This window comes from Coregonus lavaretus (assembly GCF_964263955.1).
Source record: "Coregonus lavaretus genome assembly, chromosome: 39".
Classification (NCBI taxonomy): domain Eukaryota; kingdom Metazoa; phylum Chordata; class Actinopteri; order Salmoniformes; family Salmonidae; genus Coregonus; species Coregonus lavaretus.
In genome coordinates this window covers 14,005,014-14,018,145 of record NC_140026.1, presented here as the reverse complement: position 1 = coordinate 14,018,145, position 13,132 = coordinate 14,005,014, and the positions used below count along the sequence as shown (strand labels likewise).

Below are 13,132 nucleotides of genomic sequence, written 5' to 3'. Positions count from 1 at the left end.
CTCCCTCTCCATCCCTCTCCTCTGTTTGCCAAGAAATAGCTGGTGGGCAGATGCAGATCGAATTAGATGCACCTTTTACCCACCACACAGCACACGCTCTGCTAACTAGCATCAACCTACATGTCATTTCTAATTTCTATAGCTTGTTGTGCGCTATATGTGTAATTACTTATTCACTGGGGGGAATGGCATTGAGGTTTCTCGTTAAGCCCGACACACACACACACACACACACACACACACACACACACACACACACACACACACTGCACACCTGTGTCCCTTTTCCCTGTTTTCTAATTGCATGCTTAACATGATCTCTCATCGTTACAGGTTTCTTCCACTGTGTCTCTCTCAATAAAGATGGCTGACTAATAAAGATATCATTTTGTTGTGTGTGTTTTTAAAAAATTCATTCTAATCTCATGTATTTATCTTGTTTATGTTGTACAAAGCATTGTGGGAACTGTAGTACATAATGCTACAGTTTACATGCCTCCTGTGAAAAATATATGTATCAGGAAGGAGTGTGTCAGTGTTTGTGTGAAAAAATTTAGCACGCTTCTCATGGTACTCAACAGGGGGTTGTTGTTGTCGGTTTTGATGAAGTCAGCGTTTTGTTTTGGTTTCGACGAGGCCCACTCCTCCCCTTTGGTACCCCTCTCTGCCCAACGTTCCTTTTTGGGTTGGAGGGGGGAAGGGGGGAGTAAGGGTAGGTGTTGTTTTTCTAACCACAGACCCTCATTCTCTAGTCCTCCCTTTCATAGATTTTTACTATGGTTCCCTGAAGCCAGAAACACAACTTTAACACAAGTAACAAAACATGGGTTCAGGAAGGGCAGCACAACCGATAAACCACCAGTAAACAACCAATGACAACTATTTATCTGAGTCTTCAGATTGGGGGTCGTTCTTTTATCTTGACAAAAGCGGTTGTTGTCTTTTCTAATAATGAGTCTGTTTCTGTTTTTTGTTGAGTTTTGATCCTCTTTTAAAAAGGAAAACAGAAAGAAAAGAATCTTGCTGACCTCTCTCTCTCTTGCTGATTTGTCTTTTTTGCTCTTTCTCTTTCTTTTCTTCCTTTTGATTTTTTCTTTGCGTTTTTTGCCAGTAATCTTTTTGAATTTTCTCTTTTCTCTTTTTCCCCCCTTTTTTCATGCACCCTAGGTCCGCTCACAAAAAAACATGATGGAGTCTACAATGAACAGACCGAGAGATGAAGGTATATTTCGTTGCATGTTTTCCTTTTTCTTGTTTTTAAAAGTCTTTTTGGGGGATATATAGAGAGAAAGAAGTAAACAGCTATAGGTGTACGATATATATATATATATTGAAATATATACCAATGTGTTAGTGTTTGTGTTCTGTGTTGATTGAGTATCATTATATTCATTTTGAATACATAGAACCAACAGCTTATTCACTGAGAAATATCTTTAATCTGAGCCTAGAGGAAAGTCTTTGTCCTCAGGCCTGGAGGGAAGCCAAAGTAATTTCGCTACCCAAGAATGATAAAGCGGCCTTTACTGGTTCTAACAGTAGACCTATAAGCTTGCTGCCAGCTCTTAGCAAACTGTTGAAAAAATTGTGTTGACCAAATACAATGCTATTTCTCTGTAAACAAATTAACAACAGCCTTTCAACATGCTTATATTGAAGGGCACTCAACATGTACTGCACTGACACAAATGATTGATGATTGGTTGAAAGAAATTGATAATAAGAAGAATGTGGGAGCTGTACTATTAGATTTCAGTGCAGCCTTTGATATTATTGACCATAACCTGTTGTTGAAAAAACATATGTGTTATGGCTTTTCAACCTCTGCCATATCGTGGATTCAGAGCTATCTATCTAATAGAACTCAAAGAGCTTTCTTTAATGGAAGCTTCTCTAATGTCAAACATGTAAAGTGTGGTGTACCACAGGGCAGCTCTCTAGGCCTCTACTCTTTTCTATTTTTACCAATGACCTGCCACTGGCATTAAACAAAGCATGTGTGTCCATGTATGCTGATGATTCAACCATATACGCATCAGCAACCACAGCTAATGAAGTCACCGAAACCCTTAACAAAGAGTTGCAGTCTGTTTTGGAATGGGTGGCCACTATTAAACTGGTCCTGAACATCTCTATATTTGGTACAAATCATTCCCTAAGTTCTAGACCTCAGCTGAATCTGGTAATGAATGGTGTGGCTGTTGAACAAGTTGAGGAGACTAAATTACTTGCCGTTACCTTAGATTGTAAACTATCATGGTCAAAACATATAGATTCAATTGTTGTAAAGATGTGGAGAGGTCTGTCCATAATAAAGAGATGCTCTGCTTTTTTGACACCACACTCCAGAAAGCAAGTTCTGCAGGCTCTAGTTTTGTCTAATCTTGATTATTGTCCAGTCGTGTGGTCCAGTGCTGCAAAGAAAGACCTAGTTAAGTTGCAGCTGGCCCAAAACAGAGCGGCACGTCTTGCTCTTCATTGTAATCAGAGGGCTAATATAAATACTATGCATGGCAGTCTCTCTTGGTTAAGAGTTGAGGAGAGACTGACTGCATCACTTCTTCTTTTTATAAGAAACATTAATGTGTTGAAAATCCCAAATTATTTGCATAGTCAACTTACACACAGCTCTGACACACACACTTACCCCATCAGACATGCCACCGGGGGTCTTTTCACAGTCCTCAAATCCAGAACAAATTCAAGAAAGTGTACAGTATTATATAGAGCCATTATTGAATGGAACTCCGTTCCATCTTATATTGCTCAAATAAACAGCAAACCTGGTTTAAAAAAACAGATAAAGCAACACCTCACGGCACACCGCTCCCCTATTTGACCTAGATAGTTTGTGTGTATGGATTGATATGTAGGCTACGTGTGCCTTTAAAAAAAATGTATGTAGTTCTGTCCTTGAGCTGTTCTTGTCTATTCATGTTCTGTATTATATCATGTTTCATGTTTTGTGTGGACCCCAGGAAGAGAAGCAGCTGCTTTTGCAACAGCTAATGGGGATCCTAATAAAATACAAAAAATACCAAATAGCAGTTTGATGATGACAATCCTTGGCTAACCTCGTCCCCAGGTTCAATTGCTATTGCATACAGCGAGAAAGAGCCGGCTGGTGGGCGAGATTAGTCTTTGGCTAATATAATAGTAATGAAATCAACATTATGTTGTCTCTATAGAGTTAATTTTGTATAGAAAAACCTCTCAGACACATTAACTGACTCACTGACTGACTAGACAGGGAGATGACGACCTGGAATATGGCCTCCATAGAACAATTTTCTATCACCATTGTTGTGCCTCCCACAACATTAATTAAAGTTAATGTTAATGTTATGCAGCTGAATAGCTATTGAGATATGACTCATGGTGGGAAAGATGTACCTAGCTTCAAAAGTCAAGGTTAGGGGAGCATTATTACCTGAGCCAGATAGAGAAAGAGAGGGCGAAATGGAGAGAGAGAGAAAGAAAGAAAAAGAGAGAAATAGAGAGAAAAAATTAAAGAAAGACATTATTCTCCTGTTTATCAGAAGGAAGGTCTCTTCCTTTGTGTTAGCTGCCCCCATCTTACCTCTTGGAGTCATTTCTTGACCAATAAAAATGGCTGTTGTCGATATGATGCATATCCTTTTCTAATGTTTCAGCTCTTTTTTGAGTGTACGAAAGTTCATATTTTTCTCTTGGGTGTTCTTTTGATATTTATTGGGTCTTTTTGAAGTGAAAGATGTGCAGAGTTGGGGTAAAGAGAATATGGAGTTTCTCTTTGCTCAAACACATTGACACGGGTTGTGATATGGCTACTAGAAAGGCCTACCATCATGTTTCTGAAAACAGAATACCTGTCCCTAACCTCATAACATTGTCCAAATGTCAAATACTAATTCATACCTCTGTTTACTAGACCTCCACCCCATGTCACCTTTCAATAACCTGACTCCTAACTCCTAAATACAGTAACTACTTAATACTAACTCCTGGAGCGTATTCAGGAGGGTGTAACTTCTGTTTACAAAGTTGCAGATAGAAGTGTCCCGTGTAGTTCAGTTGGTAGAGCATGGCGTTTGCAACGCCAGAGTTTTGGGTTCATTTCCCACGGGGGACCAGTATGAAAAAAAATGTATGCACTCACTAACTGTAAGTCGCTCTGGATAAGAGCGTCTGCTAAATGACTAAAATGTAAATGTAATGTTAAGAGCTGAAATTATACCTTATTTTGCTAGAGAATCATGTCAGACAGAGGACATAAACGCAATACATCGAGAGAGAATACATTTCTATGTAAATGTTGTTCGACGTTGTGACCTCCTGAATAAGGCTCTGGGTCCGTCCCAATAATATCTCCTTCCTCCTGAAGTGTTCACATGTTCACTACTTCCCACAAATCTTAAAGCATTGGATTGTTAAGGCATGGGTTAGTGGGAGTTTCCACCATATTTCTTATACCAGTTATTCCTTTCAAATCAGTAAAGGGAAGTGAACAAGTGTACACTTTGGGACGGAGGAGAGATAATTGGGACATAGCCCAAGTATTACTGTAACATCTACTTCTGTTGATCTGCCTCTGACTTCCTGTCACGACTAGAGGCATTGTCACTGTGCTATTTGGCTGTTGTTGCTTTGGCCTGACAGTGAATCCCATCACGATATATATCACCTGAGTGGACCCCTAGTGCTACAATGGTCCAATTCATTTCCTCTGTATAACACAGCCATTTTATTGAACACTTTCAATGCTTTGGATGAGAAACCGTTTCTAATTTTAATGAGTGAACAGAAAGCATTCAGTAGTCATTCAAGAAATCATATTCAAGCCAAAGCAAAGAAGAAACGTGGTCAAGGACAACTGCAAGTCGTGACTAGCACTTCATAATGCTCTCTCCTAGGTTCAGGTGTTGTAAATGAAGGAGGTTATTTGGCTGTAGCAATGTTCTGTACTGAGCCCATATAAAATGATTGATTGATCTCTGAGGATAGGAGTGTGTGTGTGTGTGTGTGTGTGTGTGTGATGTGTGTCACTCCATCCCGCTCTCTCACACCCCTCTGTCAAATTTTATCAGAAAGGACTGAGGCCCACCTGAGCCACTAGAACCTGACCACAACACCTTACACACACACACACACACACACACACACACACACCTTACACTCACACACACACCTTACACTCACATTTACTTCACCTCTATGCATATCACTGTTTTATGATAGACTGTCAATTACACTGAACAAAAATATAAACGCAACATGCAACAATTTGAAAGAATTTGACTGAGTTACAGTTCATATAAAGAAATCAGTCAATTGAAATAAATTCATTAGGCCCTAATCTATGGATTTCACATGACTTGGAATACAGATATGCATCGGTTGGTCACAGATTCCTTTAAAAAAAAGGTAGGGGTGTGGATCAGAAAACCAGTCAGCATCTGGTGTGACCATCATTTGCCTCATGCTGCACGACACATCTCCTTCGCATAGAGTTGATCAGGCTGTTGATTGTGGCCTGTGGAATGTTGTCCCACTCCTCTTCAATGGCAGTGCGAAGTTGCTGGATATTGTTGGGAACTGGAACACACTGTCGGACACGTCAACCCAGAGCATTCCAAACATGCTCAATGGGTGACATGTCTGGTGAGTATGCAGGCCATGGAAGAACTGGGACATTTTCAGATTCCAGGAATTGTGTCCAGATCCTTGCGGCATGGTGCCGTGCATTATCATGCTGAAACATGAGGTGATGGCGGCGGATGAATGGCACAACAATTGGCCTCAGGATCTCATCATGGTATCTCTGTGCATGAAATTGCCATTGATAAAATGCAATTGTGTTTGATGTCCGTAGCTTATGCCTGCCCATACCATAACCCCACCCCCACCATGGTGCACTCTGTTCACAACGTTGACATCAGCAAACCACTCGCCCACATGACCCCATGCATGCTGTCTGCCATCTGCCCGTACAGTTGAAACTGGGATTAATCCGTGAAGAGCACACTTCTCCAGTTGCCAGTGGCCATCGAAGGTGAGCATTTGCCCACTGAAGTCGGTTACAACGCCGACGCCGTCAGGTCAGGACCCTGGTGAGGACGACAAGCACACAGATGAGCTTCCCTGAGATGGTTTCTGACAGTTAGTGCAGAATTTCTTTGGTTGTGCAAACCCACAGTATCATCAGCTGTCCAGGTGGCTGGTCTCAGACGATCCCGCAGGTGAAGAAGCCGGATGTGGAGGTCCTGGGCTGGCATGGTTACACGTGGTCTGCGGTTGTGAGGCCGGTTGGACGTACTGTCAAATTCTCTAAAACAATGTTGGAGGCGGCTTATGTTAGAGAAATTAACATGAAATTATCTGGCAACAGCTCTGGTGGACATTCCTGCAGTCAGCATGCCAATTGCATGCTCCCTCAAAACTTGAGACATCTGTGGCATTGTGTTGTGTGACAAAACTGCACATTTTAGAGTGGCCTTTTATTGTCCCCAGCACAAGGTGCACCTGTGTAATGATCATGCTGTTTAATCAGCTTCTTGATATGCCACACCTGTCAGGTGGATGGATTATCTTGGCAAAGGAAAAATGCTCACTAACACGGATGTTTTTGTGCATATGGAACATTTCTGGGATATTTTATTTCAGCTCATGAAACAGGGGACCAACACTTTACATGTTGCCTTCATATTTTTGTTCAGTGTAGTTGTTCCAATGACATGTTGGTAAACCTAGAAAAAATACATCTAACATTTTCTATATTTTACCAAGAAACCTTCCAAATTTTATGAAATGTTTTGAAAAATGTATAGAATCAGTGCAGTTTCTCTGCAATAAAACCATGTGAAAACAACTATATTTACATGCAGCACAGTACAACAGAAAGACTCAGAACATTTCCATGGAAAGCGGTGTCCTCGACCTTACATGCAAAGTACTTAACCAGGACAATAAAAACATGATACCTAACCTAAAGCCAGACTATACAGGATGACTATTTGAGAAAAATAGAAAGCATTAATGCGTCACATCCGTCATTTGTACATGTGAAATTGGACAAATACATTTACATTTTAGTCATTTAGCAGACGCTCTTATCCAGAGCGACTTAGTTAGTGAGTGCATACATAATATTTTTTGTATTTTTCATACTGGCCCCCCGTGGGAATCGAACCCACAACCTTGGCGTTGCAAACGCCATGCTCTACCAACTGAGCTACATCCCTGCCGGCCATTCCCTCCCCTACCCTGGACGACGCTGGGCCAATTGTGCTCCGCCCCATGGGTCTCCCGGTCGCGGCCGGCTACGACGGCCGGTTACGACAGATATACAGATATACAAAAGTATGTGGACACCACTTCAAATGAGTGGATTCAGCTATTTCAGCCACACTCGTTGCTGACAGGTGTATAAAATTGAGCACACAACCATGTAATCTCCATAGACAAACATTGGCAGAATGGCCTTACTGAAGAACTCAGTGACTTTCAACGTGACATAAGATGCCACCTTTCCAACAAGTCAGTTCGTCAAATTTCTGCCCTGCTAGAGCTAATCCAGTCAACTATAAGTGCTGTTATTGTGAAGTGGAAACGTCTAGGAGCAACAACAGCTCAGCCATGAAGTGGTAGGCCACACAAGCTCACAGAACGGGACCGCCGAGTGCTGAAGCGCGTAGCATGTCAAAATTGTCTGTCCTCGGTTGCAACACTCACTACAGAGTTCCAAACTGCCTCTGGAAGCAATGTCAGCACAAGAACTGTTCCTCGGGAGCTTCATAAAATGGGTTTCCATGGCCAAGCAGCCGCACACGAGCCTAAAATCACCATGCGCAATGACAAGCGTCGGCTGGAGTGGTGTAAAGCTCGCCGCCATTGGACTCTGGAGCAGTGGAAACGCGTTCTCTGGAGTGATGAATCACGCTTCACCATCTGGCAGTCCGGCGGACGAATCTGGGTTTGGCGGATGCCAGGAGAACACTACCTGCCTGAATGCATAGTTCCAACTGTAAAGTTTGGTGGAGGATGAATAATGGTCTGAGGCTGTTTTTCATCGTTCGGGCTAGGCCCCTTAGTTCCAGTGAAGGGAAATCTTAACGCTAAAGTATACAATGACATTCTAGACGATTCTGTGCTTCCAACTTTGTGGCATCAGTTTAGGGAAGGCCCTTTCCTGTTTCAGCATGACAATGCCCCCTTGCACAAAGCGAGATCCATACAGAAATGGTTTGTCGAGATCGGTGTGGAAGAACCTGACTGGCCTGCACAGAGCCCTGACCTCAACCCCATCGAACACCTTTGGGATTAATTGGAACGCCGATTGCGAGCCAGGCCTAATCGCCCAACATCAGTGCCCGACTTCACTAATAATCTTTTGCAAGTCCCCGCAGCAATGTTCCAACATCTAGTGGAAAGCCTTCCAAGAAGAGTGGAGGCTGTTATAGAAGCAAAGGGGGGACCAACTCCATATTAATGCCCATGATTTTGGAATGAGATGTTCACATACTTTTGGTCATGTAGTGTATAAGCACCCATCAAATAATAATAATAATTATTATTATTATTATTATATGATGTTATACCTATTACTTCACGTATAATGAGTCTGTGAATCCAGGCGCAATGTTCTGTATGTTGATCAGGCCTTGGTGAACAATAGTTATATCTTAATTAATGTACTGTATATAACTTTTGATATATTATGATCCAAACCCTAATGGGTAGTCCTGATGAGTTAGTCTGTTAATTAGCCTGCTCTTCAAGATAACAGAGAGGCACAAAGTAAAGAGAAGATGAAAGAAATCCTGACAACCAGAGTGCACTCTTAGTAAAATGGGTTAATGGTGGAGGAAGATGTAGAGGTAGATGTGTAGTGTGTGTAGGTCATGATTTAAGACAACAATAGGGAAGCTGATTTTTTTCATGCACTCAACTCTCCCTCTGTTTATTTTCTTACCTCTAGTTTGTTCCATCTTTCTTTTTTTGTGTACTTTATTTTATCTTCTCCTTTCTGTTTATTGTACTCTTCTTTCCTTGTCCTCTTAACTTCCACTCCTCCTTTCTCCCTCTCTTTGCCTCTCTGAGTTTTCTCACAACCTCTCATCTTCTGCTCTCTCTAACTCAACACTCTTTACTGTACTGCCTCTCTCTCTGCTCTGTTTTCTCTCCCTCTTTCACTCTCTTTCCCCCTCTCTCTCTGCTTCCTCTCTCTCTCTGCTCCCTCCCTCCCTCCCTTCTCCTCCTCTCCTTCTCCTTCTCCCCCTCCCTCTCTCTCTCTGCTCCTTCTCCCCCCCCCTCCCTCCCCCCCCCTCCCTCCCTCCCTCCCTCCCTCCCTCCCTCCCTCCCTCCTCCTCTCCTTCTCCCCCTCCCTCCCTTACTCCCGCCCTCCCTCACTCCCGCCCTCCCTCCCTCCCTCTATCTCTCTCCTCCCCCTCTCTCTCTCTCTCTGATGTTGTGTGCTCCTGCAGTACACATGTCTTGGCTCCTGTAACAGCAGCTCCTCTCATCGTAGTACACACACACGTGCGCAGGCACACACCCCATGCACACACACACACACACACACACAGGCAGGCAGGCACACACACGCACACATCATACAGTGGGGGAAAAAAGTATTTAGTCAGCCACCAATTGTGCAAGTTCTCCCACTTAAAAAGATGAGAGAGGCCTGTAATTTTCATCATAGGTACACGTCAACTATGACAGACAAATTGAGAATTTTTTTCCAGAAAATCACATTGTAGGATTTGTAATGAATTTATTTGCAAATTATGGTGGAAAATAAGTATTTGGTCACCTACAAACAAGCAAGATTTCTGGCTCTCACAGACCTGTAACTTCTTCTTTAAGAGGCTCCTCTGTCCTCCACTCGTTACCTGTATTAATGGCACCTGTTTGAACTTGTTATCAGTATAAAAGACACCTGTCCACAACCTCAAACAGTCACACTCCAAACTCCACTATGGCCAAGACCAAAGAGCTGTCAAACGACACCAGAAACAAAATTGTAGACCTGCACCAGGCTGGGAAGACTGAATCTGCAATAGGTAAGCAGCTTGGTTTGAAGAAATCAACTGTGGGAGCAATTATTAGGAAATGGAAGACATACAAGACCACTGATAATCTCCCTCGATCTGGGGCTCCACGCAAGATCTCACCCCGTGGGGTCAAAATGATCACAAGAACGGTGAGCAAAAATCCCAGAACCACACGGGGGGACCTAGTGAATGACCTGCAGAGAGCTGGGACCAAAGTAACAAAGCCTACCATCAGCAACACACTGCGCCGCCAGGGACTCAAATCCTGCAGTGCCAGACGTGTCCCCCTGCTTAAGCCAGTACATGTCTGGCTTAAGCAGAAGTTTGCTAGAGTGCATTTGGATGATCCAGAAGAGGATTGGGAGAATGTCATATGGTCAGATGAAACCAAAATATAACTTTTTGGTAAAAACTCAACTCGTCGTGTTTGGAGGACAAAGAATGCTGAGTTGCATCCAAAGAACACCATACCTACTGTGAAGCATGGGGGTGGAAACATCATGCTTTGGGGCTGTTTTTCTGCAAAGGGACCAGGACGACTGATCCGTGTAAAGGAAAGAATGAATGGGGCCATGTATCGTGAGATTTTGAGTGAAAACCTCCTTCCATCAGCAAGGGCATTGAAGATGAAACGTGGCTGGGTCTTTCAGCATGACAATGATCCCAAACACACCGCCCGGGCAACGAAGGAGTGGCTTCGTAAGAAGCATTTCAAGGTCCTGGAGTGGCCTAGCCAGTCTCCAGATCTCAACCCCATAGAAAATCTTTGGAGGGAGTTGAAAGTCTGTGTTGCCCAGCGACAGCCCCAAAACATCACTGCTCTAGAGGAGATCTGCATGGAGGAATGGGCCAAAATACCAGCAACAGTGTGTGAAAACCTTGTGAAGACTTACAGAAAACGTTTGACCTGTGTCATTGCCAACAAAGGGTATATAACAAAGTATTGAGAAACTTTTGTTATTGACCAAATACTTATTTTCCACCATAATTTGCAAATAAATTCATAAAAAATCCTTCAATTGTGATTTTCTGGATTTTTTTTCCTCATTTTGTCTGTCATAGTTGACGTGTACCTATGATGAAAATTACAGGCCTCTCTCATCTTTTTAAGTGGGAGAACATGCACAATTGGTGGCTGACTAAATACTTTTTTCCCCCACTGTATCTCCCATTCCCACACATCATATCTCCCATTCCCACACATCTCACAAGTCTATTCTCAGTCTTTTGAAACACTACAGAACATACTCGTCTTTGTTGTCTGGGTATTTTCCCTCTAATTACTAACTAAACACTGGAAGAAGACACCCTGTACTACACTTCCTCCATTGTGAGTCTCATAGTGAGTTAGTCACTCTGTACAGTGAAGATGTGTATTTCTATGTAAGGCATAAGTGGACAGGCAAACCCATGCTGGAACAATAGAGTTGACATGAGAAGACACAAGACTGGAATAGAACAGGAAGTAGAACAGGTTGATACGTGGAAGGACACGATAGGAGAGGAGAGGAGAAAAGAGAAGGGGAGAGGAGGAAAGAGGACAAGATGAAACAAGTGGGAAAGGGAGAGGAAAGGAAAGGAGAGGGAGTAAAGAATGAGACTGGAGACTTACCTGCAGGTCTGTCTTGTCAGCCTAACGTTACTGTTCCATTATAGACCAGCAGGCCTGTCAACTCCCACCTAACGTTCCTATAATGTTCTGTCAACGTCGCCTGGGAAGCAACAGCACATAACCTCCAGTTAACCGCTGACAGCAACAATTTTCACAGAGCGAGAGAGAGAGTCAATGACAGGAAAGAGGAAGAGCGAGGCAACGAGAGAGAGCGAGAGAGAGAGAGAGAGAGAGAGAGAGAGAGAGAGAGAGAGAGAGAGAGAGAGAGAGAGAGAGAGAGAGAGAGAGAGAGAGAGAGAGAGAGAGAGAGAGAGAGAGTTGGCACTTCACTGCCCGTCAGCTACCACAGCCAGGATACCAACCGTTTGAGTCTTGACACACTTTGTGTTCTGCACTTGGCCAGTGCTGAGGGGCCGTGTGTTACGGCGGTAAGGGACCCAGAAAACGAGGAAGACAGGCTGGCTCAGTTCCCTTGCATATCAGGCTCCAGTGCGTACAGTAGTTTTGTAGGATAGTGGCAAGGAACAACTCACTGGAAGGAAGAAACGTTAAGAGGAAACAAACTCAGAGGGTAGAAATGTGATGTATTCTGGAGAGAGGGTGAACTGAAGCTATCGAGGGGGGTTGGTGTTGAGTGTAAATGTTGCTGGGCCCCAGTAGTGTTGGTTTTATTAACTGAGAGAGTAGCCTCCCGAGTCACCCACAGTGCTAAACAAAGTGTTATTGCAATATTAAGGCTAATTGATTTCACATTTCACATTCATTATTGTCTTGTTCATTATCACCCCATATAGGTCAGTGGTATTACCATATCCATGTCAAATGACAGTGTAGAAGGTAACTTTTAATTTTGTTGGTTTAGTTATCTGTAAAAACGTATTTTGTTCCTGTTTTGGATCAAGACAATCTCTCTCTGTCTGCTCCCTCTCTGTCTGCTCCCTCTCTGTCTGCTCTCTCTGTCTGCTCCCTCTCTGTCTGCTCCCTCTCTGTCTGCTCCCTCTCTGTCTGCTCTCTCTCTGTCTGCTCCCTCTCTGTCTGCTCCCTCTCTGTCTGCTCCCTCTCTGTCTGCTCCCTCTCTGTCTGCTCCCTCTCTGTCTGCTCCCTCTCTGTCTGCTCTCTCTCTGTCTGCTCCCTCTCTGTCTGCTCCCTCTCTGTCTGCTCCCTCTCTGTCTGCTCCCTCTCTGTCTGCTCCCTCTCTGTCTGCTCCCTCTCTGTCTGCTCCCTCTCTGTCTGCTCCCTCTCTGTCTGCTCCCTTTCTGTCTGCTCCCTCTCTGTCTGATCACTCTCTGTCACTCTCTCCCCATCTCTCTATTTTGCTCTCCCCCCTCCCTCCATTCTCCCTCCACCTGTGCCACTAGAGATCCTGGTTCGAATCCAGGCTCTGTCGTAGCCGGCCGCGACCGGGAGACCCATGGGGCGGCGCACAATTGGCCCAGCGTCGTCCAGGGTAGGGGAGGGAATGGCCGGCAGGGATGTAGCTCAGTTG

At 43.7% G+C, this 13,132-nt stretch overlaps 1 protein-coding gene across 1 annotated transcript in view; it reads left to right on the top strand.

The window, feature by feature from the left end:
- Positions 1 to 1,172: 1,172 nt before the first annotated feature.
- The window catches only part of LOC311113241 (neuroligin-2-like), a gene marked incomplete at its 3' end in the record, with an annotated part of 115,330 nt that continues 103,370 nt past the window's right edge, over positions 1,173 to 13,132 (top strand). The window contains exon 1 of the mRNA XM_084156447.1: positions 1,173 to 1,222. Coding sequence (XP_084012573.1) covers positions 1,186 to 1,222 — 37 coding nt within the window. The 5' untranslated portion in view covers positions 1,173 to 1,185. The remainder of the gene's footprint in view (positions 1,223 to 13,132) is intronic.